At 37.2% G+C, this 23,907-nt stretch overlaps 2 protein-coding genes across 2 annotated transcripts; both read left to right on the top strand.

Annotated features, from left to right (window-relative positions):
- Nucleotides 1–1,077: 1,077 nt before the first annotated feature.
- Nucleotides 1,078–17,861, top strand: LOC145782252 (solute carrier family 68 member 1-like). The gene is made up of 11 exons (XM_082594037.1): nt 1,078–1,629; nt 1,950–2,078; nt 9,120–9,260; nt 10,194–10,507; nt 11,196–11,298; nt 11,378–11,513; nt 12,088–12,212; nt 12,747–12,843; nt 13,048–13,219; nt 14,659–14,852; nt 15,235–17,861. The coding sequence occupies exons 2-11, from the start codon at nt 2,016–2,018 to the stop codon at nt 15,483–15,485; spliced, it is 1,596 nt and encodes a 531-aa protein (XP_082450163.1). The 5' UTR covers nt 1,078–1,629; nt 1,950–2,015; the 3' UTR covers nt 15,486–17,861.
- A 766-nt stretch (nt 17,862–18,627) lies between these two features.
- LOC145782556 (uncharacterized) lies at nt 18,628–23,137 on the top strand. The gene is made up of 5 exons (XM_082594362.1): nt 18,628–18,756; nt 19,419–19,444; nt 20,413–20,475; nt 20,559–20,624; nt 21,404–23,137. The coding sequence occupies exons 1-5, from the start codon at nt 18,737–18,739 to the stop codon at nt 22,219–22,221; spliced, it is 993 nt and encodes a 330-aa protein (XP_082450488.1). The 5' UTR covers nt 18,628–18,736; the 3' UTR covers nt 22,222–23,137.
- Nucleotides 23,138–23,907: the final 770 nt, after the last annotated feature.

Consider the following 23,907-nt stretch of genomic DNA (forward strand, 5'->3'; position numbering starts at 1 on the left):
CATTTTACGAATGACCAGAATAGATATCAATATCTCAAATTCACGTATGCAGTACTGTGACGCAATAAATGAAAGACAATTATGAAGTCATTCCAACAGGTGTTTAAAGCTGATGTAATATTCCTGTTTAAACAGGCCCAAACAAGTCCAAACAAGTTTGACACAAGTCTATGAACGATGGTGCAATTTTGGCACATTTTCTAGCAACTTCCATGACGTAATATTCAGTAGACTTGAACGGTTTTATATGACGTTTGATTTGTACAGAGATTGGCCGTAACACAAATGTAGAATGAATTTAATCTATGATGCAGCCACAATAGTAAGCTACAAGGAAGGAAGCTTCTCATTAACAGCTTTATACAACTTCAATTATATTTCGTGCAAGTAATTTTATGATTTCGTTAAAGCTGATCCTTTTTTTCTGAAAAAAAGTTAAGTCATGGCTACCTGCAGATACTGTCTGATTTGTCACATTTTTATTTTGTCTCACGAATTTAACAAATCGGCTTGCGAAAAGCAAATTTGTCTGCTTTTTTTGCTGCATCTTTTGCTGCATAGGTTTTCAATTATCCAAAAGGATGTATAAAATTCTTCATACGTTATACGTAACATTCTACTTGTATTTTACTTGCTGGCGGAACGTGTCCTCTTTTTAGGTGATGAAAATATGGTAGGCCTAGAGACTACCCTTTTCTTGAACTCTGGTATTTATTGTTTAACCATGGTTTAACTTTTACAGTATTATTTTTCGTAGTGACTCTTCAGCTTTTTCCGTTTTATCCCATTAATCCGTTTTATCCCATTAATCCATTTACTAGCTTTGGTTCTTAACACAGACATCTTATTATAACTAGACTGCGCTTCTCGTATTTCGATTGAAGAAATTGAAAAAAGGCGGCGGCCATTGTTAGTGTCTCAAACTCGCGTGAAAGCTGCGCTGTTAACGATAACATTTCTGAGCTGGTTGCGCTTCTGCAGAAAACTAACTTGTTAACTATAATTTAGAACTTTGGTGTAATAGAGGTTTTATTCATCTATGAAATGAATAAAAGCATGTGTTAAATTGTACAGAATTATACATACAGTCTATAATATAAAGCAAAAACACTGCGATGCGAGAGCACGTATACGATACACTGAATGCATCATTTCCAGCAGTTCAGCAGAACTCTTACCGTATTCAATTTGGCGTTACAGCTGAGCTGATGATTAGCCTATTGTAAAAACAGCAACAAACAGTGTATTACATCAAACCTAAGCAAATGATACGCTATATTATAGCGGCTATAACGTAGGCCTATAGCTCAACAAAATCAAAACAAATTAAATATTCACCAATACTGATGTGATGTCGAAAGGAAGTAGTTTATTGGTGTTTGAAAAGTACTGTTTTGTTAAGCGTTTTACGAACCAATTTGCCTTGTATTTGCTTGCAGGTTTCCTTACCAATGTGGTAAAACCTAATTTTTAAATAACATTTGGACACAGTTTTGACTAGCGTAAAAATGTGATTATCGGTAACGGTGCATTCAAACACAAGATCCGTGAGATTAGTAAATATCTTGGAATGGTTTATATTTCCAAGCACAGCTACCGCAATAGCTTCCACAATGCCTGGATGAAGAGGTAATCTCCCAGCTGTGGTAGTTAGTAACCGTTTAATGCATAATTCAGTTTCTTCACAAATATATACAACACTGAAAGAAGGTTTAAAAAGTCCACTTCTATCTTTAAATGATAAGAAGCTGGGTTGAACAGGTAAAGTGTGTGAACTCAGTTCAAAGCGGCACCTTGCACATAACGTTATCTTTGCGCACATTTTGGCAGCATAAATTAACAAATTCTAACAATATGTTTGCGATTGTAGAACAGCAAAGGTGAAATCATATAAAGATTTCGTCATACTAGGTGAATTGCGGAGATATTTATTAGTTGTTATTTCACAGCAACTTGAAACTGAAGCTATTTCTTTAAAAGTTATTGTTGATGAAATCACACGAATTTACGTCATAATGCAACGTTTTGCTACAACGGAGAAAATCGAAAGCCATCAATCTCTATTGAACAGAATCCTGGTAAAAGCTGCGGTTGTGTTGTTGCATAGAAAACTATTTGTTTTGTCAATTATTTGTTCACAACAACTGAGTTTTTTAAGAAACGCAAATATTATAGGAGAATTACATTTTGTAGAAAGTTAAGTTGTGTTCAGTCGTGTTCTCATTGCTTTAAGAATTGGCGCTCCAGTTGTTTCAGGAACGAGGAGGCGACTGATTCTTAACTAATTAATTCATCTACTTCTACTTGTTTTAAAGTATCAGGTTTGGTGGCCGTGCTTAACTACTGTATATTTATCGATTCATATACCGCAATATTAAATCCGTTCATGCACGTCTTAAACCATAATAGTTTTGCCACCTTTTCCTTTTGTTGGTTTTGTTCCTGTATTTCTTTTTCACAATATCATTTGTTTTGCATTCTGACAAGGAAAAATAAATTGAATTGAATTCAAAACAATGAAAATTCATTACGGGTCCCTACAAAAGCATTGGCAAACGCGCGGAATAGGTACACTAATAATGGCTGACGTCTGAACCTGCTTTCTTCAAAAATCGTAAACGAGAGAAGTGACGATGCGCGGTCTAGTTATAATAAGATGTCTATGGTTCTTAATTAATTTCCAGTTTCCACTTTTTTTCGGATTTTCTTCCCTGCAAAGGCTAAGTCTGGCCAGGCAGCGAGCCGGTCTGATTTTGTTTTTACCAAGTAGGCTTTAGGCTAGTCTAGCGACCAGTGAAAATAGAGCATTATAGCATAGTGATTTTAAGTTTGTTGTTCCACGAAAGATTTTACTCTTAGATATTGACCAGCTTAGCCGAGTGGGTATCACTTTCAGCTCTAATGCTGGATCAATTCCAGGCCTAGTCACACCAAAAACGGTGCCGATTGTGTTCTTTCTTGCTTCATGCAGTAAGGATAAGTTGGATAGTAATGCGGTGACAGCGTAATTTTGATACAAAATTAAACATGAGTCCTGTCACTAAAAGACTTTAGCAGTTATACAGTAGAACTTTTTCAATTCAAGTTACGTACCTTAGAACTTTTTCAATTCAAGTTACGTATTCAAGTTACGTTTTCTCTGTCGGAAAACAACAGCAATACTAAAGTTACTAATAGTTTACGGGAACAAACCAACAAAAGGAAACGGCAGCAAAACCACAGAAGTTTAAAACGTGCAGGTGCATGCAATGGTTACAATCAGGTGTTACCAGAGTTAAGATTAAAGTTAGGAAGGGTTGAGGTGAGGGTTAGTTAGGAATAAGATTAGGTTTTGATTTTTGCCCAGGACTAAAAAAGAATTCCCAAAATACAAATTTTTGTTTTCAACAACTTTAAACTTTTCTCAAATTAGGGCAGAATTCCTTAGGCTATCTGGCAACACTATTGAGGCTATTATTAGACTATATAGTGTAAATATAGCCACAGCCTATTATTTTACAAGTGACTTCACTACACTATTATCTTCAATATTCTAATTTGCAGTTGAAAAACAGTTTGTACTTCAAACTACCTACCGGTACGGTACTTCATATTGTCAGAAGGAGTATGGTACTGTAGCCTACTAGTTCAAAGCTGTTAAAAACAAAAACTTATACGGCATGGTACCGTACTGTAATTTGGAAAATTTTGAAGTCCAGGATAGAGAACTTCAATCTTAATCCAATCTTGTCGGCTGCGTAGCCGAGTGGTGAAAACGTCTGCGCAATGTTCGAAAGGATGTGGGTTCGACACCGCTCCAGAGCATGTGGCTGTGTCTTGACAAAGACACTTAATGGCAAGCCAAAATAAGGGGAGCAGCTGACTCGAAGACTATATATATTTTTGTCACTTTGCATCTCTGATCGCAGTGTTATGTATATTATTGCAATGGGCGCAAATAAAAGCATAAATATTATATAGTGATTCCCCTAAACATGAATTTTTGGTAAAATAACCCGAAACATGAACTTCAAATAAAACAGGCTAATGTTTGTTTAAACTCCAAAACTGAAATGGCACCTAGGTAAGAAGATTGCTGTCCCTATTTCTGCACTAAAAATTAGACCAAAACCGCTTTTCAAATTTCAGCAATCAGCAAATATTTCACCTAGGCCCAAAACCCTGTCCCTAATAAAATTGAAAACTTTCTGACCGTCTGCACTAACTTTGTTGTTAAATCTCTTCTTGTGAACCTAGAATTGCCATCGAAACATCAATAAAATCAGAAAATAATACTCTAGCGCCATGTGGCAAATAAAATTTCAAAACAGCAACCACTAGATGGCGATAGTAAGTATCGCGCATTCGAGCAATTTTACCATTGTGCAAGAGCGGCCATGCTTTTATTATATCGGTTTTGATCTGGTCATGGAAAAGGTAAGGAAGTGTAATGAAGAGTTAGCCTTTGCCTAGGATGCAGATATAATTCAGATATATACATTAGAGAATGTAGAAACTTATTTAAACATATTGTATATTATACAGGCTAGTGTGGGGGTGTTCAGAGCCTGAGGCAAATTTACAAATGTCAATCAATCAATGGTTTATTTGTCAGTAACAGGAACATAGCACATGTTTGAAATATGCAAAATGTCCCGGATGATTTAAATCCGGACATCTCCATTTTCCTAGCATGTGACGTAATATCTGTTGCATCCATGCTGCCTCTTAAAGGCAACAACTGGCAATGCACTAACTATGATGCCATAGTACGTCTAGCGCGCACTGCCGCACTCGTCACACAGGGCGAGTCAAAATATTTGAAGACTTTGTTAAATCATTTTAATTCCTCCGTGTTGTTTTCGTGTTTCTTATGCTGTGTTGTTCATTTTAATTTCTTTAATAAATTTCCTTTTTTTTATTGTTGCGTTGTGTAATGGCGTCCGCTCTGATAGCTCAGTTGGTTAGCGCGTGACATCTGGAACGATGAAGCTTCAAGATCAAGCGGCGCTGGTTCGACTCTTGGTGTGTGTGCTTGAGCAACGCACGTTAAGGACTGCTCTCCATTCAGCGGCATCTAATGGATGGAATAATTCTCTGGCAACAAGACTTCAACAATCGCAAACTCCACTCTGTCAATCTCGGTGACCGGGCCTGCGTCAGTGATTCAAAGCCTCTACAAGTATGCGAAACTGCCAGGATTAAGCTCTGCAAGAAGCTTTCCCACTCCGAGGATAAAGATTCAATCAATCAATTGATGAGTAATGTCATCACTGCTATTGTGTTTTCAAGTCTTTAAAATGTTTGGAATGATATTTTTTCACTAAACAGGGTTCGATCTTAGCGGTAGCCCGCTAGCCAATGACTAGTGAAAATTTGCGCGGACTAGTAGAAATTTTGCAGTACTAGTCTGATTGGCTAGTGAAAATATTTGCCGGTGAAAAGTTTTGGTTTACAAAATGGCGATCGGCGACGTTACTCTGAAATACTGCAAACGAAGAAGGCGGCAAAGTCGGTCGACTGAGCACGTGACTACTTTTTTCTCGCATTTTTGCTAGACACGACGCGTGGTAGTAGTCAGCACAGAGCTGCCAATTTGGCTTTTTTGAAGCCAGATTTTGAGAATCTGGCTGTTTTCAACTCGCTTGGCTTATTTTTTTTTAAATAAAAAAAGCCAGAAAAATTAGGCTTTTTCTGGCTTTTTTTATGTTTCATCGATTTTTTGTCAAATTAATAAAAAGCCAACATAATTTTGGCTTTTTTTGGCTTAATTTTATCTTTCGCGATTTTTTTTAGGAAAAAATTTGGTCTGCGTTAATTCGAGCAGTAATTTCTACCTTATATTTGGTTGTAGTGTCCGACCGAATTTCGTTTTGAAGCCGAAACTAGAAATTTTTCTAGTTGCTTGTCTTTTCATTAACTATGTTTCTGCGTTGTCGCTGAAGTCAAAGTTCGGTGGGACACTATTTGGTTGTGCATTTTTTATATGTGTATGTTTAATGAATACTAATTGGCTTTTTCAGCTGTTTTTTTTGCTGGCTTTTTTTGTGACTAGATCTGGCTTTTTTTGGTGAAGACAGGTTGGCAACCCTGGTCAGCACGGAGAAGTCAGCATCCCAGCAAGCAGCAGTTAGCGGAATCAACGTTTTTGTTGTTGATATATCGTAATCAAATGCTGATTCAACGTTACTACAAAGTGTCTAACGCTTAGTGTTAGCTGGGTAGTTATCGCTATTGAGGCTTCTTTGGATTGCTACCTTGTCGTAGTTGAAGAGCTCGTGTGCCTCCGTGACCTAGAAGGTGTTTTTGCGCGTATGGTTGCTCTCTTGTGCGTACTAAAATCTGAAAGCCTTTAGTTGGTTTCAGTCTAAGCCAAAACACTTATCTTAATATGTCATCAGACAAGTGAAAAGTCAGTAAACTGGTCGGACTAGTGAAAAATCGTGCGGGTTAGTGAAAACGGGGAGCAACTAGTCCAGTGGGCTAGTGAAAAAAAAAGTTAAGATTGACCCCTGCTAAATAAATAATTCGGAAAATTGCGGATCCGCCGTAATTTATACATATTTTCCTACAGACCAACATTGTTTTCGGGATCCATTATGCCAAGTTTTTTTTTTTTTTCGGATGAAACTATGTGAAAATAATCAGTAGGAAACTAGGTATGCACAAATTGCACATTGGCGCCTAACTATTTTTTTGGCCGTGGGGGCGAAAGCGTGTTTCATCAAGCAACGTAAATTCAGCAAAATGTCACGCAGTTGATGACGTAATTATGTCGTCACACTAGGATTGCTTTTATTGCCACACTTGGAGTTATCACTACGTTCGATCAACCGTTAATTACGTTAATTATTATAAACAAAACTTGACCACTTCGGTTAAGCAAACACATGCCATGCGTCTGACGTTGATGGACTGCGACTCTTTAAGCTAAGTACAACATAAAGTTTAGCAACGAACTAGATTTATTAGCAAGAGACGAAAAGGTTTACTAAAAGGTATTGTCTGTAAATCGAATGACGATGTTTTGAAAATACACCTGTTGAAAGTAAAATCATTCATGTTTACATCAATTCAACAGCACATCACCTTGAATAAGATTAAAAGTTGCTGACATCCGTAAACAGCCCTTGAAAAATAGTTACGGAGAGACGTTTGATTAAGTTTTCGACTTGACATTGTTCCCTTTTCACTACAATATCGCAACTTATGACTGACCTGTTTTCAATTCGCTGTGATAACGCTCGTTTTCGTATTGCAGGTAAAACAAAAGATGCGCATATCCCCGCCTTTGATCGGGTTTCTATGGCAACGGTCGTGTGTGCGCCATGCAGTTTGCGCGAGTCCGTTGTTGCGTTGATTATGCCGTGTGTGCGCAATGCGGTTTGTACCAGCCCTTGTTGCGTTGATTAGTGGTTACCTCGGGCCGAGACTTCAAGTTCATTTTCACAGCGAGCGATTCACTGCAGAGGTTTCGACTTTTGAAAGCGACATCGAGTCTGTTCACAAGGGCATAAAGCTAAACGCACCCTCCGTCTACGTAGCAAATCATGTTGTATTTGGGTGCATTCAACATCTGATGACATTGAATCGACACAAAATGATAGAAGTATTGCTATGTCTCAGTCATTTTTACATTGATTCAACGTCTGCAGACGTTAAATCAATGTAAAAATGACAGATTCTGGTGTAGGATTGTAGCATCCCTACTCGTTCTAGTGATTATTCACCGCAAAGCTGTTGCAATCTGCATTTAAAAAATGTTTTCCTGCTGCCGATCGCTAGTTCATCTGTTGTTTTATGTATCAATACAGCATAAAAAGTTGCTCCCACGCAGAAATATGCGTGGGGGCCTGGCCCCCACGGCTTAGGCGCCTATGGGTAATGGGTATGCAGGAGCTTGGAATGGCCCATTTCGGTGAATCCGATTCGTTGAGTCCGATTCGGTAAGTCCGATCCCTTAAATGGGGGATTTTTTTATTAAAATTATCGGGTACCGTAGCCTAATTATCATTGCCGTTTTAGGGTTAGGGGTTAAGGGTTAGAGGTTAGGAACTCACCGAATCAGACTCACCGAATCGGACTCACCGAATAGTAGCAGACCCCAGGAGCTAACCATGTCAAATGGAAGCAAATTTATTCCAAAATAAATGTGCAATTGAAGATTTGTTGTATCCACGTATTTCCCCAATTGCGCATTTACGCATTAGGGATTTTTCCCCTTCCACTAAAATCATGTTCCCAATTCACGATCTTCTTCTGTATTTCCGAAGTTGATGGAGTTTTTGCCTGAAATAAATTGTATTGTAAGGTAGACGCAAGTAGCTAGAAGTGGCTTACCACCAAGAAAATATATTTTCACAATTAAAGAGTGGGTGATGAAAAATATTTCGTGTTTCAGAAAAAAAAATTGTGCTTAGGGGAATGACCAATGACCATATATTATTAAGTCTAAGTCTGGCAACACTTGCCATGGCCCATGGAGCAATATTTTTTGATCACAATCATGGCAACAAGTGTGTAAAAATAGCGGCTTTGTAAACTTCAATTAAGAGTAATTTTGAAGGAAGACTTGGTTATATCTGTGGGCTGTTCCATGCAATTTTTCTTTAAAGTAATTTTGTTTTAAAGTTGTTCATTAGCCTATAGTTTGGAAAAATGACTGATTCTATGCACTACATTTATTAGTTATTACTTTGAGAGAGTAAGCTTAGTTGCTGCAAAAATGAGCTATACTGATATATAAAAAACTAATTTGATTAATGCATATTTTTAATCTTTTGGCTTTGTCATTTTTTTCCTTTTATTAGTGGCGATTTCATGCGTTTATAGTACATGCATGACCTTAAGTTTTGCAAAAAAATACTCTTGAGCATGTGACATTATGTATGAGTCATGTACAGTAGCTATTGCTTCAGAGTCTATGGTCAATTGGTCACTAATGACTATTTCCTTGGCTAAACTTTTTTGTTTTAATCTTTATTAGCCTATCAAACCGTTATTAAAAATTTGTAATTAAATAAATTTTTATCTTAGAAGTTAGACTATTTGCAATATAAACAGTTATTAAGCTGTAATTCAACTCTATAATTTTTATACATTTCCTTCACTACTTTTTACCTATGGACCAACAATGGAAGAAATCATTTCAAATTATATCAACATACTATGGGAGCATGGCCCTGTTTCTTACTATCACACACAACGTATTTCTTCTTTACTATGTTGATATGTTTGTTTCTGTCTACAAAATTGACAAAACATCTTTCTGGATTGGAGAGGTTTGTATATTTCATTTTATACACAATAACACATGGTTGTGTAAGTAACAAGTAAAAGAACTTTTTTTTTATTGGAAGGGGCCATTTCTGTGGTTCCATGCGTATAACATTACAAGTAACATGCCCATTCTCATTTTGTAGTTACATGGCATTTTGGGTCTGCTACTATTCGGCTAGTCTGATTGGCATTTTTGTGCATGATAGATAGATAGAGATTTATAGGTTGCTGTATGTAAATGTATTATTAAATCATAACACAATGTATTATATAACTGCAGAAAAGATCACAATTTTAAAAAACTTTAAAAACAATGTCAAAAACATGATTGTTCTCATAATCATAGACAAAGTTCTAGAAAAGATTCAAGAAGATGTCTATGGTTTAAGAAAATCACCTCTTTACCAGAAATGTATTCTCATAAAGTCATAATTATTTATGGTGAATTCTTAATGTTTTTTCTCTAGAAGTAGTACAGTAGTAACCAGATCTGCAAGGTGACTTTTCTATGTCTGATGAGATAGAAAAAAAGTAGGGCTGTTTAAGAACACATTTGCAGGTTTTAAAAAAGTGTTGGATTGATTTCTTAAACACAGTATGATATAATATGATATTTTATGAAGGTGAACTGAGTGCGGAATGGCTCGTTTCGGTGAGTCCGATTCGGTGAGTCCGATCCCTTAACGGGGGATTTTTTCAATTTTTTTTTTAATTATCGGGTACCGTAGCCTAATTATCATTGCCGTTTTAGGGTTAGGGGTTAGAGGTTAGGAACTCACCAAATCGGACTCACCGAATAGTAGCAGACCCAACTGAGTGTTGACTTAACTAAGTTTCATGTGTTCAGTGTAAAGATTTACTGAGTAGAATGGCTCTAAAGATCTTTGAATTTATTTGAAAACATCTAAAATTTTGCTTTCAACTACATCTTTCAGATTTTGTTTTTGTTTTGGAATTCTATTAACGACCCACTGTTTGGATGGATGAGCGATCGAAAGCTACTGCAGCATGGTGCCAAATCGAAAAGCCTTAGGAATGCCCACTCTATGGAGATTGTTTTAAATCGCCTTAAAAGCCTTTCCAAGAGCGGTCCTCTTTTTGCCTTGTCATTTTCATTATTTTGGATACAATGGCTGCCAACTGCGCTTCAGTTTACTGTTTGTCTATGTCTATACGATGGCTTTCTTACATCTGTGGATTTGCAACACACAGCTTTACTGGCTGATCTAGCAGTTCATGCTAGTGATAGGTAAATTCTGTAAAACATTGACCATCTCTCATGTCAGCAGCTATTCATTAACTTGCTTGTTATATCAAGAAGAGGACGAGAGATAAAACGCCAATTGATAATATTTATGTCATGCATTGCAAGAGTACAAGTTTATTAATTAACTTTTTTTGTAAACTTTGTTAGGAAATTTTTAATACTGGTGTAAATTCTGTTATATTTGCATCTACAGCTACATTCGCCTTGTAGGTGTAAATAGTTTTTCCCTTCGTTGGGAATTTATGTGATGACCAGCCATTATACAAAGTCTTATTTAAAATTATTGCACACTGTCAACTGACCAGGATCTAATGTTGTCATTTTATATTCTCTGTACAAGAAAGAGAATTCATAGATTGATTTCACGTTGGGCAGGATTGATTCCACTTTAGACATGTGTTGTTTTTATTTTGTGATTAAACATCAAAATAACTACAGATGTGTTTGTGTGAAAGGAACTTTATTGGCATGCTTTGCTGGGTCTGCTACTATTCGGTGAGTCTGATTCGGTGAGTTCCTAACCTCTAATCCTAAAACGGCAATGATAATTAGGCTACGGTACCCAATAATTTAAAAAAAAATTGAAAAAATCCCCCGTTAAGGGATCGGACTCACCGAAACGGGCCATTCCGTGCTTTGCTATGAGGTTTTATAACTCTTGTTTTTTTAGGGCAAAGCTGAACAGAAAGTCATCTCTCTTCAGCACTTTTGGATCCGTTTCAGTTTTCCTATCTTATATGTTTTGGAACAAGCAAGCCGTTCTTAAATTCCAGGTTTCATTTTTGTAATTATTTTTTTCATTGTAAAACCTCTTTTATCTGTAAAAATAAACTTAACAATAATATTTTGCAGATCTTTTGTACAGGAGTGGCATTTTTTTCTATGATTGGGTTTATCATCTCAACACGTTTACTTACTCAGCTGTGCATATCCATAAAAAAGCACCAACAAGAAAATGATTTTGAAAGTGCATCATTTCAACACAACGGTGAGTGTAATAGTGAGTCTCAAAGCATCGAAAAAAAGCAGAATTCCAATGGCCTGTCAAACAAACTGTATGTGCATTGTGCACATGCAGAGTAAATAGAAAGTCCTTAAACTTTTTTTCATTTTACGATTAAACATATTGAATGTCACTTATATGACTTTTAATTAATATGCTAAATATCGTGTTAAACTCTCTAAACTTGAGGTCTAATTGTAAGACTGGGGCTGTAGCATGAGCTACGTGCCTCAGTCGAAAACTTCTCACAAAGAATTGAGTTAAATCCTAATGAAAGGCGGCCACATTGAAAATACATAAAGAAATTTATTCCTAGTATTGTATGCTCTCATTGTGATACCTTTTTGATAAAATTTTATTTATTTTCTATTAATGAATCGTTTATAAGTTGGTCTAAGGACTTTCTGTTCACCCTGTATAAAACAGACTTGTGTATCTACAAAAAAAAGTCATTTAAACTTGCTTGACCAACACCCCAACAGTTGTGAAGTTTATATATTTTTTGAAATTTGTTTAAAACTTATTTTGGGGTTTAAGTTGTCTTTATTTTTACTCACAGAAGCCTCATGGGGTTCTTCCGGTGCTGGTTCATCGTCCAATCAATCAGTGGGACTCAAGAAATATGTCGGACAGTTAGCTTCTAATCACAACTTTCGGTGGTTTATTTCAATGAATCTTGTTCAGGTGTGTGTTGTCAACTGGATTTTATAAAGAACGACTCTTTTACATCACTATGATAAACGTTATGCAATCTGTGTATGATTTAAGGTTATAAATAAAATAGGGGTAATGGGTATGCTAACTAACGTGAGGGTTACTTTGAACTAAATTTACAACGGCTATCCTCTTGGTGGTTTGCAATACGATTGAACTTATATATAATAGTGCAATGTGCATCATTGCAAGGCATGAAGTGGTTCATGCCACAGCACTCACAGTGTGTGATCAGTTAATGGTTTTCCTGTAAATAGATCTACAACAACTAACCAAATATAGTCGTTCTATATAATATTACATTAGCTATCGTTGTACATACGTAGTAACATAAAATGTCTAATTGTTTATCAACTTATCCTTATCAAGCCATTTTTGTATCTACATTTGTTCAATAATGTTGGTTGTTTAAAAAATGAGATATAAATCAAATAAGATAATGTCTTGATAATGGAGTGGAACAGCCAGCTCATCATATCTGTATGAATTGTGACTTTTCTCCAGGTTTTTCATTGCCACTTTAACAGCAATTTCTTTCCACTGTTCCTTGATGCTCTTGTTGGTGATGCTATAGCACCTGGTATCGGCCCAATGCTTATTGGTGAGTTGAATTTGTGTGGCTCAAAGTTCTACACAAGCGGCTGCAGAAATTTACATGGCCTGGTACAGCCTTTTAATGTGCAAACTTAGTGTTCACGTTTGTATTCTTTCAAAGACAATTCTTTTTTTTGCGCCGTTTTGCTATGCAAATGCATTGATTAATCTTTGGGTTTTGACTGATTCTGCTAATTTCTTAAACTTTTAGGGATTTCTTTTGTACTTCCACACGTGAACAACCTGTATTTTCTGAGCCTGTGCGACCAGTATGGGGTCTACAAAGTCATTAAGTGGCTCTTCTACACAAAGTTAATACTTGCTGTAGTCATGTTGGTTACTGGCCATGGAAGTGTTTGGATGATTTGCCTCTTCATCGCAAGGTAGTGATGATTTAGGATAGGTTTTATTTTATAGTTGCAACTATCACTGATACGTATTGCTGTCTGTCATATACCAGTACATTGTACAATGCAGACTGTTTCACCGTCGTGGAAATTAGGAGAATGTTAGGCACAGCGGACTACATTGGCCACATTTGGAATTATAAACAGAATTAACTCAGCAACAACAGTTCTTTTAACATAATAAAAACAAAAAACAATAAGCGAACATTTCCGGCTAGTCATACAGCCCTTTTCAAGCTTTTAAGAAAACATTTGGAAACGCATTATAGCAAGAGAAACAGCATCTTACAGTATTTTTTTTAATGTTTCGAAACAGCACAAAGCAAGAAATTCTTGAAGGCATTTTTTTTGTATATTTGGCAGCTGTGTTTTTGGCTTCATATAACCATAGATATGTTTGCGTGTAATCAATGCACTGCTGAGGAATGAGGATATCATACTTTTCGATTAATTGCTTCAAACACAAAATGTTTTCCTGGGGTTTGTGGTGAACCTCAAACAGCACAGCACATCGTAAGTCATTATCCAGGGTTTAGACCTGCAGACTCTGCAGTGCAGAGCATGTTGATCTCATAGACCCTGGTAGAAAGATATTGCACTGGTTGTAGCAATTGGGAGATGTTGCCTGAATTGCTGCCTCATAAGCAGGAACAAAAAGAATAAAAATACGATTAGAGTCTTTGCTGTTCCTTGTGCTTCCACCTGTGTACAACCATCCATTGTGTGCAGTTGTGGCCTTTCAGTTTTTCTCCAGTAGGCTACAGTATACTGAGAAATACAATATTATCAATATATAGTATTGACCAAAATTGGTTATAATAAAACCAGGATAATGTTTATATGATGGAACGGACATGGCAACAAGTGAAAATGACTTCAACAGCGGTCATCTATTTCAGCTCTCCGCTACTGATAAATTTTAGACAGACAAAAAAGTAACTTCCACGGGTTTAACATATTTATTACACAAAGAAATATAACATAGTTAAAATCATCTCAAATGTTTTTGACACGTACTTGTGTCCTCATCAGGAATTACTTTAAATCTGCAATACATAAAATGATAATTATAAGATAAATCTGACTATGCACTATAGCTGTAACGACACTCCGGACTGTTATAGTGCATAGTCAGATTATACTGTATACTGCATTGTCTTGCTACAATCGGGTGCCGAGAAACATATCGCTGTATGGATGGTCTAAATCGCTAGCGTGGAAGCTACACCGTTATGGTTAGCGAATCGCAATTACTCGCTGTGCTAGTGAGTAGCCTTGTGAGCCTTGTGCTGATAACTGATAGCGAGGAAGAACGCTCCCTTCACAATGTAACATTTAATTTTTAACCTGGCTCATTTTCTGGACACTTTCATGCCAGATCCTATATTAATTTTGATCACTTCTTTTGTCTGCAGCAACCGCATATTCACTGAAGGAACTTGCAAGTTGCTCAACCTGGTCGTATCCGATCTCGTGGATGACGATTACGTTCAACACGACAGAGAACATGCTGCCTCGGCTGTTTTATTCGGCATGTCGTCCTTGCTTTCAAAACCGGGCCAGACCTTAGCTCCTTTAATAGGAACATGGCTTCTTGCAGCATACACAGGTGTGATCACGTGACTATTGTCGTATCCAGGGTTATGTCCGTTAGTTGATTTAGATTTAAATGGACCGGAAGGCGAGAAAGCTAATCTTCGTGCCCACCTTCCTGAATACCCTTAAGTTCTCTGCCAAAGACACAGCCGCGTGCTCTGGAGCGGTGTCGAACCGGTACCTTTTCGAGTGTTAAATCAGGGCTTTCACCACTCGACTATGCAGCCGCATAAGGTCTGCGTACGCTGGAATGTCTTTAAAATATACAGTTTTTGCTTTGTTTGAGGCTATTGTTCCATTTTTTCATCAACCCAGATCGGCGATGTATCCTGGACTCCACCGAGAAGCCACTGGGGAGCAGCTGATGTAAGGTTTTATTATCATTCTGATTACAGGAGAAGACGTTTTCCAAAGGAACCTGGATCAAGACTCACCGGACCGTCTGCATCACGACCTAGTAAAGTGGCCTGATGAACAGAAGACTGGATGGATGTCACGTCGAGATGCTTGCTTCTTCCTCCTGGTGACCGTTCCCATCATCTGTGCCGTGCTCCAGCTCATTTCCTGGAGCAGATTCACCTTGCACGGCGCGAGGTTGAGCCAAATCAAGTCACTTCGCTTGTTCAGGACAACTGATATGGTCTAGTGGCCGTTGCCACTTCACCTCTGCCACTGGGTGTTTCACTATCGCTGGCAAATGCTATCCTTGCTGTAAAACAGCATATGAAGCAAAAATTACACACATCGATGTTGCGTCCTTTTTCTTCCGATAATATTTAGCATAATTAATTGTTTATGAGCAGTTTAGAATATTTAGGAAAAATCAAAATATTGCTGAAGTTCACTTTTTTAACCTTTTACAAGTTTTGTTGTATTCAGTTAGTTTTTAATTATGCGGACTCTTTGTGATAAGAATTGTTATCTTTTGCACCTCGAAACATGAACTGGATGTCGCGGGCTTGGCTCTTGTTTGAACAGCCAGCTTTTGTTGATCTTTTGCAGAATATTTTTATCATTTGTGCGTGTTAGAAGCAACAGCCGAAAAAGCTTCCACTTTTACGTCGTTTTAACGATGAAACCTTTTGTTCGGACTTCGATCAAGCGGAAACTTTTGTTAGCAGGTCTATTATGTGCCGCATGCAGTGCAATTGCCGATGATGCTTAGTTATGTGAATATCTTTTTACAGTTCGCGCAAAGTTAGCACTTATGATTTATTTTTGTCTGTTGCAGTTCTCTACAAGACGTAGGCAATTTCAAAGTCCTACAGTCTAATAACGCGATTTCTTTTCTCAACTTTACAAAATGTTTTTTTAATCTTGAAACCAGGACTTGCGGTTTTAAAACACAACCAGCTTTGCAAAGTTTTTAGGTGTCATGTATCAAAAAGTTGTTTCATGTAAAATTGCTCAGAAATGATCGGCACTCTGTCGGATCAATGCTGGACAATCAAATGCACTTTCATTCAGTTTTAGTGTCTTCTTTGACCTGCAAGTAAATGCTTTATCTTGCTTTCAAATTGTAAAGTATCTAAGTTGTGTACTATTTATTCTCCTGTGACGACACTATTATCTTGTTCTTTATACTCACAGCCAAAGGCTGGATCGAATATGTTGTAAGAAATTTAAGCTGATAGCAATGTGTTCACGATCACCCATAGAAAGCAATCCAGTCTTTTGTAACGGTTCGTCCTTGCATTACTGCACCCTATCATTTTAAGTTGATGTTTTATCTGTCGATGTATGGGAATTATGAAGTCATTATCTGCTTTCTTATCATCATCATTCAAATTCATTTTTCCCTACTAGTGGGGGTGGCCGATTCTTCCTTTGTAGCGATTGCCTTCACTCCTATTGTCCATCTCATTCTGTCCATCGTCTTCCCTTAGTCCGACTTTATCTGCCTCATTCTTCACCTGTTCCTTCCATGTTCTTTTTTGGAAGTCCCCGTTTCCTCTTCCTACCTACCTTCAAAGAAAGTTAATGCTTTTCCAAGAAAACTTCCTTCCCCCCAGTTCTGTTTCCCTGGTAGTTGAATGAAGAAAAGTTGAATCCTTGTAAAGTGTTTAAAAAATATTAATCGTGCTTTCTACGTTTTCAAATATCATCAAACGTCGTACAAAATTATCCCAAATGTAAATTTTGTCGTCCACGAAAACCTGACTGGCCGCATACTTTATGTAACTTCTGACGTAATTGTGAAGAAGGCGTTTGGTGGTTTTGGCTAAGTTTGTTTTATTTACCTAAGTTTGACCACAATAACTGTAAAATATCGACTGTTTGAATGTATCGTGTCTTAGACCTGTGCTGTTTCTACAAAACCCCACAAAACCAGATACAAGTAGCCGCTTTCATGTGAAAGTTTTTCACTCCATTAAGCGGTTGGTGGATTCAGCAAGTGGCCTTAATCCGCCACTGCCACGAAGCGTAATGTTGTAGCCTGCAGATCGTCGTACAAAAACTATGTTAAAATTTCCTTGGCATCCGAATCGTTTGGACCGCAATAGCGGCCGGTTTTACAGTTTGGAAAGACAAATCTTCTGTTTATTTTTTGCACCGATTGTACTCGTCAGTGCATCTGAAAACCCGTTTACTGCAGTCAGTTGTCCATCCGTCCATTGTACTTTATTTTGTCGGAAATGTCCAGCAGCCTAGTCCACTTTTATAAACCCACACATGTGAAATTTTCCACAATTTTCCTGTGAAAACATGATTCAAACTTTTCTTAGCCGAGGTTTGTTGACACCTACGTTCTTTTGACGTTTTAAACCAGGTGATAGATTGCAAAGTTTGTCTTCAAATGAAGTGTAATCGGAGAAGTGTGGCGGTGTTTTATGTTTGTATCACGTGTATACACGTACGTGGCATTGTTTTCATTAATCGTTTTATTTTGATGATCGCCGGCACAATTCTCGTTTCCCATGGAAGTGTGTCTGGTGTCTGCTGACAAGTTATTCTTTGGTGAATTTATTTCTTATTGCATCGTGTTTATATTTGCATTCCAACAAGGAAAAATAAATTTTATTCGTTGGAATAAGGGTATTTATAAATGGCAGTTGGAAATTAGATTTTTAAATTTTGCAATGCTAAAAATACAGATATGAACTAAACAGCACGACTCAACATTAGACACAAGAAATGACAAGTAGACGCTACTTGAAATGGCAATTGAAGAAAATATAGCTCAACCAAAACCGTTTAATCTTACTATAGTGTTTAATGTCCGTCCTAAGGTGGACTTGCATTGCAATTAGCGTCACAAAAATGAAGCTTGGCCTATCGGGACTGGACTAAGAACTAAAATTAAAAAGTAATTGGTTCCAATCAGTAAGCAATGATTCACATATCCTTGCATACAAAAGAAATATTTGTGTTGTAGCCAATGTTAAAGTTAATATTTATGTTATCCTCACTGCATTAGGCAAGAAACAGCACAATCGAAGTTTGAAGTCTTTGATATGACCCGACCAGGAATCGATCCCAACCAGATGTACCAACACTAGCCGAAAGCGATAACTACACGGCCACTGAGCTGGTAGGATCTGTCAGTTGAAAGACTTGCCAGTCCTTGTTTTGCTGAAAGAAGGTAGGCTACCAATACAATCGTAGGCAGGTGAAAAGATATTGGTGACTCTGGTCACTGAACGAATGTAACCTAATCGTCGTTTGACGTAATGCCAACATAGAAACTTATTTTGCTGATAAAGTTACGTTCTTCGCCTGGCCAATCATTGACGTGCAAAAAGAGGAACTAAGAATAAAGAACATTGTTATGCTGCTGTTTGCGAAGTATTTGCTCGAGTGGTTTGTTTAAATACCATCAGGTTAAACTACAATTGCGAAAGTTAAAAAACGTCAAAAGTGGAAGATCTGGGAAAGTAAAGGCAATGCTGAAAAACCATGGATCATTTTGACCAAAGGTAAGGAATAATGAAGATAAACTTAATTACCGCTCCGTGCTTTTCTAAGTCGATAATATAATTCACATAGCCTACCTGCCAATGCTTATCTATCACAAAGACATCGCAGGGTTAAAGTCAGAAAGCATTTTGAAGCCACTCTAAACTAGGCTAAGGATTTATATCCCTCCAAAAATTTAGGTTAAGCGAAATTGCTGCAGTATTGGCCTACCGATTTTGATGACGTATCAAGCAGTTAAGCTTTGTTTGTTAAAATGCTTAGCACAAAAAACATTCGAATACTTAGGGGGAGATAACCAAACAGCGCCCAGATTTTCTGAATTCTTGGAATTTTTTCTCAAAAGCTTGTAAATATATTGGTTTTTCTGCGTTAGCCTATTAGTTAGTAGGCTACTGTAGTTATGCTTTTTGTGGAGTAGCTTTTAATAGTTATTTCACAGGAATGCAATTTCATGGCCTTTTCAGTCAAACGTCCATTGTTGTTTTTAGAGTAACATTCTTCAGAATCCAGTTTTGTGAATTTTCTGTGAGAAGAAAAAACTTTAAAAAAATTGTACGGTAGGCTGCATAGATGCTACAATCGGGAAGAACCCGCCCACATTGTAGGCGAAGTTTATTATTGTTCAGTACCATCACTACCTTTAAATGTGAATGTGTTTCAGGTTAATGTCACTGGCTGTCTCATTGGGTAAGTAAGTAATTGATGCTATTTTAATTTGAACTAACGAAGGCTATTGCACTAGAAGCAAAGACGGCATGATCTTGCTCTTGAAGATCACGGGTGATATGCAGATCGTGATCTGAAAAATGTAGGCTAATAAGTCTGATGTCAGGCAGCATTTTGACTGGTATATCGCAAGGTTGTTTAGTGCTGTCAGACCTTTTTACTGATGTATTATTTTTTTGTGTATAGCCTACGTGTTCTTTCTCGGTCTTATTTGAAAGGCAAACAAACAGTCATCATTGGCTATTGTATATAGACTAGGCCCGTTGAGAGGCCAAGCCACTACAAATAAGACTTTTCTAAAGAAAATAAAAGGTCACCAAAGATTAGGCCTACGCTGTGTTTTTTTATTTCGGAGCTCTCTTGAAAGGCTTTTAAAATGATCCCAGGTGTAAAAGGATCCCTTTAGAGTCTAGACTTTCTGGTCAACGTTATTGGTATCGACACAAACTTTCATGTAAAGCAACGTCAGATTACGTGTTGCCGCTGTTGATAGATCAAAGTTTATGTGTATTGTGGCCTACCATAGGCCATTCATAACACGAATTTGTAAACTGCAAGCCAATCACCAATTTTAGAAAATTGTGGGCAGGTTGCGAAATTTACTATGGAGTATGGACTCGTAGAAAGTAACCTACACATAAATATTAAACATCGTTCGTCTGTCCCCAACTGAGAAAACATGCATTTAATTAAATTAGGCTATTGCGCCAATAAAAAAGAATGTAAACATTTTTTGGAAGACAATAGAAATCGGTTGAACAATTTTGTTAGTTATTTTTGGTTACTAACAATTTGGTTACCGTACACAATTTTTTAAACAATTCATGAACCAATCTGACAGATGTTTGTAGACGCAATCCCCTTCTTTTTTTTAAAAATTTTTGGTCAGGTTTGCGTTAAACTCCATATTTTACTTCTTATCTACACAGCTCGCCTGGGAAACGCTCAAGATGGAGGGTACGTGCAAGTGCAACCCGTTGCAACAACCCGAAGTAAGAACTTTCCCTACGGCAATAACTTTTTTAATTTTTTTTACTGTGTTTTGCAACTAATTTTGCACTGCAACGTGTTACAGATCAAAATGAAAGTCGTTCCAATTCACAATCAAGATCCCCTCTGGAACAACTGTTCGAATGGGAAGGCAAGTGATGTGTTGTCAAGGTGTAAACCTGCAAAATACAGTTTTGCCTTTTTATTGCTGTGCTGCCAATTACAACTCGCAAACTGTTGCAAGCATGAAAAACATACTCTAATGCAGTGAATGGGATCAAATTTATAGTTTTATTTGGCATGCTTAATTGTTCATCCATAAAAAAAATGAAACCTGGCCCATTGGTAAGCTATTGAGCAGAGAATCATCACAGGATAAATTTGCCTGCTCTAGCAATAGACTAGCCTATGCACTTTTACCAACCGAAAATCCCTAGGACCCTAGCTATAGTAACTGCACATCAAAGTCTTTGTGAAATTTAATTTATATATGATTTCCATTTCTTTTCAGTTTTGGCGATTTGACTATTTGTGAACCCACTACTGTCTAAAAATGATCAGTCGTTATGACAGCCCAATTGGATATAAGCGTCGTTGTGAACGGAGGAAGGCAATATCAATCAACTCTGGCTCAACTCTCGAGGTGTGTGCTGTTACAACTCATTTCATGGGTTGTCCTATCAACAGCGCATAGTGAAAGGAATTAATCACAGACAACAAGACTTCAGCAGCAGTGGAAACATTTAGAGTGCAATAGGCTCAATGTAGACGGCTTCGGTCTCAGGCTATAACCACTTGCAGCTCTGGCTCGGCTTTCAATGACTACCACCAATAAAACGATAAAACTAATTTTAGGCTATGTAGCTATATCAGTAAAATTATGTTGAGCGTAATCCAATTTATTCAATAATGATTTTTTTTGTAATTCAGACACATTAGCTAACTATATGAAAAGCGGAAAATCCGAAGAGGCCTATGAAGTAGTAAAAAAGCAATACAAGCGTGGGGCTGAAGTACACTTTTCGTCCGTTTTAATAAAGTATTACGTTACTCTGATGCAAACTAACCGTCCTGAGAAAGCTGTGAAAGTTCGAGACCAGCTCATGACTCTGCTGCTGGACAACGTTGATGTCTCCATGGAAGATATTGAGCGATATGGACACACACGGATGCCACACGGCGGTCCGTTTGAAGCATTTCTGTTCTACCAAATTGCTGTACGGTTTTCTGAAAATGAGACGAACTCAGCTGATGTGATTAACTCTCTTCACCGATGTTGTGCTAAAACTGCTGTCCTTGTGGATAACTTGCTCACGGATCGAAAAACAAGTAAACAACTCGTAAGGTGTTATATTCTTCCTTTCATGCGCAAAATTAATTCACGCATTGGTCGATTTCTTTATCAAGATAAAAAGCAGGTCTCGTTTGTTCAAGGAGTATGCTTGCATTACATTTCACAATGTGAATGTGAACTTGGTGACATGGACTCACGTGAATCGACGATCAATGAAGCAATCGGTTTATTTCGTGAAAATTTGGGCAAAGATGCTGAAAAGCGTCAAGTTTTTGGAGCTCTTCTGAACAACCTTGGTCATACATACTTGGTTCAGAACAAAAAAGCTGAAGCTGCAAGATTATTCACCCAAGCTATAGCTGCAAAGTCAGCAGCAGAAGATTATGATTCTCTTGGAGAAAAACTCGAAGACATTAAAAAAAGTAAACTGGGATTAGCCACAGCGCGCAATTAGCTCTAAAAGGACTGTGAACCAACAACAACTGAAAATAACAATTAGCTGTGCTGATGTTGCGTATCAAAAAGTCTGCTCTGTGCAGCTGCACATAACTGGGTTGCAGCCAGCCCTCTAAGTAGGCTGTAACCATTCCCAGGCTAAAGGTAGGCTATAGCCGCTCTGTATAAATCTTGTTCATGAAACCCCCACTTTCAATTGAAGCTTCGGCTATAGAGCTTGTAGGCTATAGCCTAAGCTACTTTCTTATTTTTATCAGCTGCACGGTCGATTTTTCTTCTGACGTAGTAATCTGTTCAATACTGACCTATCTTAAACAATCGACCGTGCCAAATTTCTCTCAACTTAATAACTTACTTCCGACATAAGCACGTTTTAACGTTTGCGTTTTGTCGCTTCTACCTTTTTCTCGACCTTTGGCTATGTTGACGTGTATCGTTTTTTTCTCTGATGGTCAGAAATAAAAACAACTGAACTGAACAATCTCAAATGCAAAATAATTGCTAGGAATGTGTAGCCTATAGTCTTTTTAATGTAGGTCTACAATCTAGAAGAGTTAAGCCAGTGGTTTTGTGTAACGTTTTGTTTTATTCTATTCAACTACACTCTTTGCTGATGATTCAAACGTTCATATGTCAGATAAATGCTTGTCATCTCTTCAAAAAATGTCAATAGAGAATTAAAAGAGATTGATGTGTGAATGACATCCAATAAGCTGTCATTAAATTATACTCATTAATTTATACTTTCATTGCATGCACGTTTTAAACTTCTTTGGTTTTGCCGCCGTTTCCTTTTGTTGGTTTTATTCCCGTAAACTGTTGGTAACTTTATCATTGCTGTTGTTTTCCGACAAAGAAAAATAAATTGAATTGAATACTAAAACTTCTTATATGATTCTCTGCAATAAACAAAGTGCAGCAGAAAATTTCAGTTTGTCAATCATTGGCCGAAGTAGGCTATTGAAAGGAAGAAAAGTACCGGCATAAGCTATCTTGGTATAACTTTGGATAAACGATTGCAATGGAATAGTCGCATTATTAATCTTAGAAAGCAGCTTGCAAAGATTTGTGGTACGGTAGCCTATAGAATTTAAGCTAAGATACATTGCTCCATTAACAATAGGCTTACAGTCTACAGACATCATCTATACTGTAGCCTATTATGCTTTGTTTCCATCCAAGATTCAATACTCCATTATAAACTAGGGAAAGACAAAGTCTACCCCTACCCTACTTGCTCCAATTCAAACGTTACAGAACAAGTTTGTCCGATCGGGTCTATTTTTGCCAAGATGAACAAGTAGCTTACAAGTATTCTTTGTCATAAATTTAATTGCGCTCAAAACTGAAGATATTATTAAATTAGAGACCGCAAAGTTGATGCACAAATATGTGCACAAAATGCTGCCACAGGTCTTTGCTGGATGCTTTGTTTTTGCTTTAAAATTCACCGTGCTAAAAAAAAACAAAAAAAAAAACACCGTTAGCCTGTAGGCTACCACGCCTCAAAACCAAAAAAAAGATTTATATTTGCCATCTGTGACGTCAAACTTTGGTAAGAAAATGCTATGTTTTAATAGAGTGTTACTATGGAATCACATACCAATATTATTACGTTTAAATCTAAATCTAAATGTTTTTTAAAGAATTTGTACAATAATCACTCCTAAACCATATCATTTGC

The sequence above is a fragment of the Aplidium turbinatum genome, chromosome 13, assembly GCF_918807975.1.
Source record: "Aplidium turbinatum chromosome 13, kaAplTurb1.1, whole genome shotgun sequence".
NCBI lineage: Eukaryota > Metazoa > Chordata > Ascidiacea > Aplousobranchia > Polyclinidae > Aplidium > Aplidium turbinatum.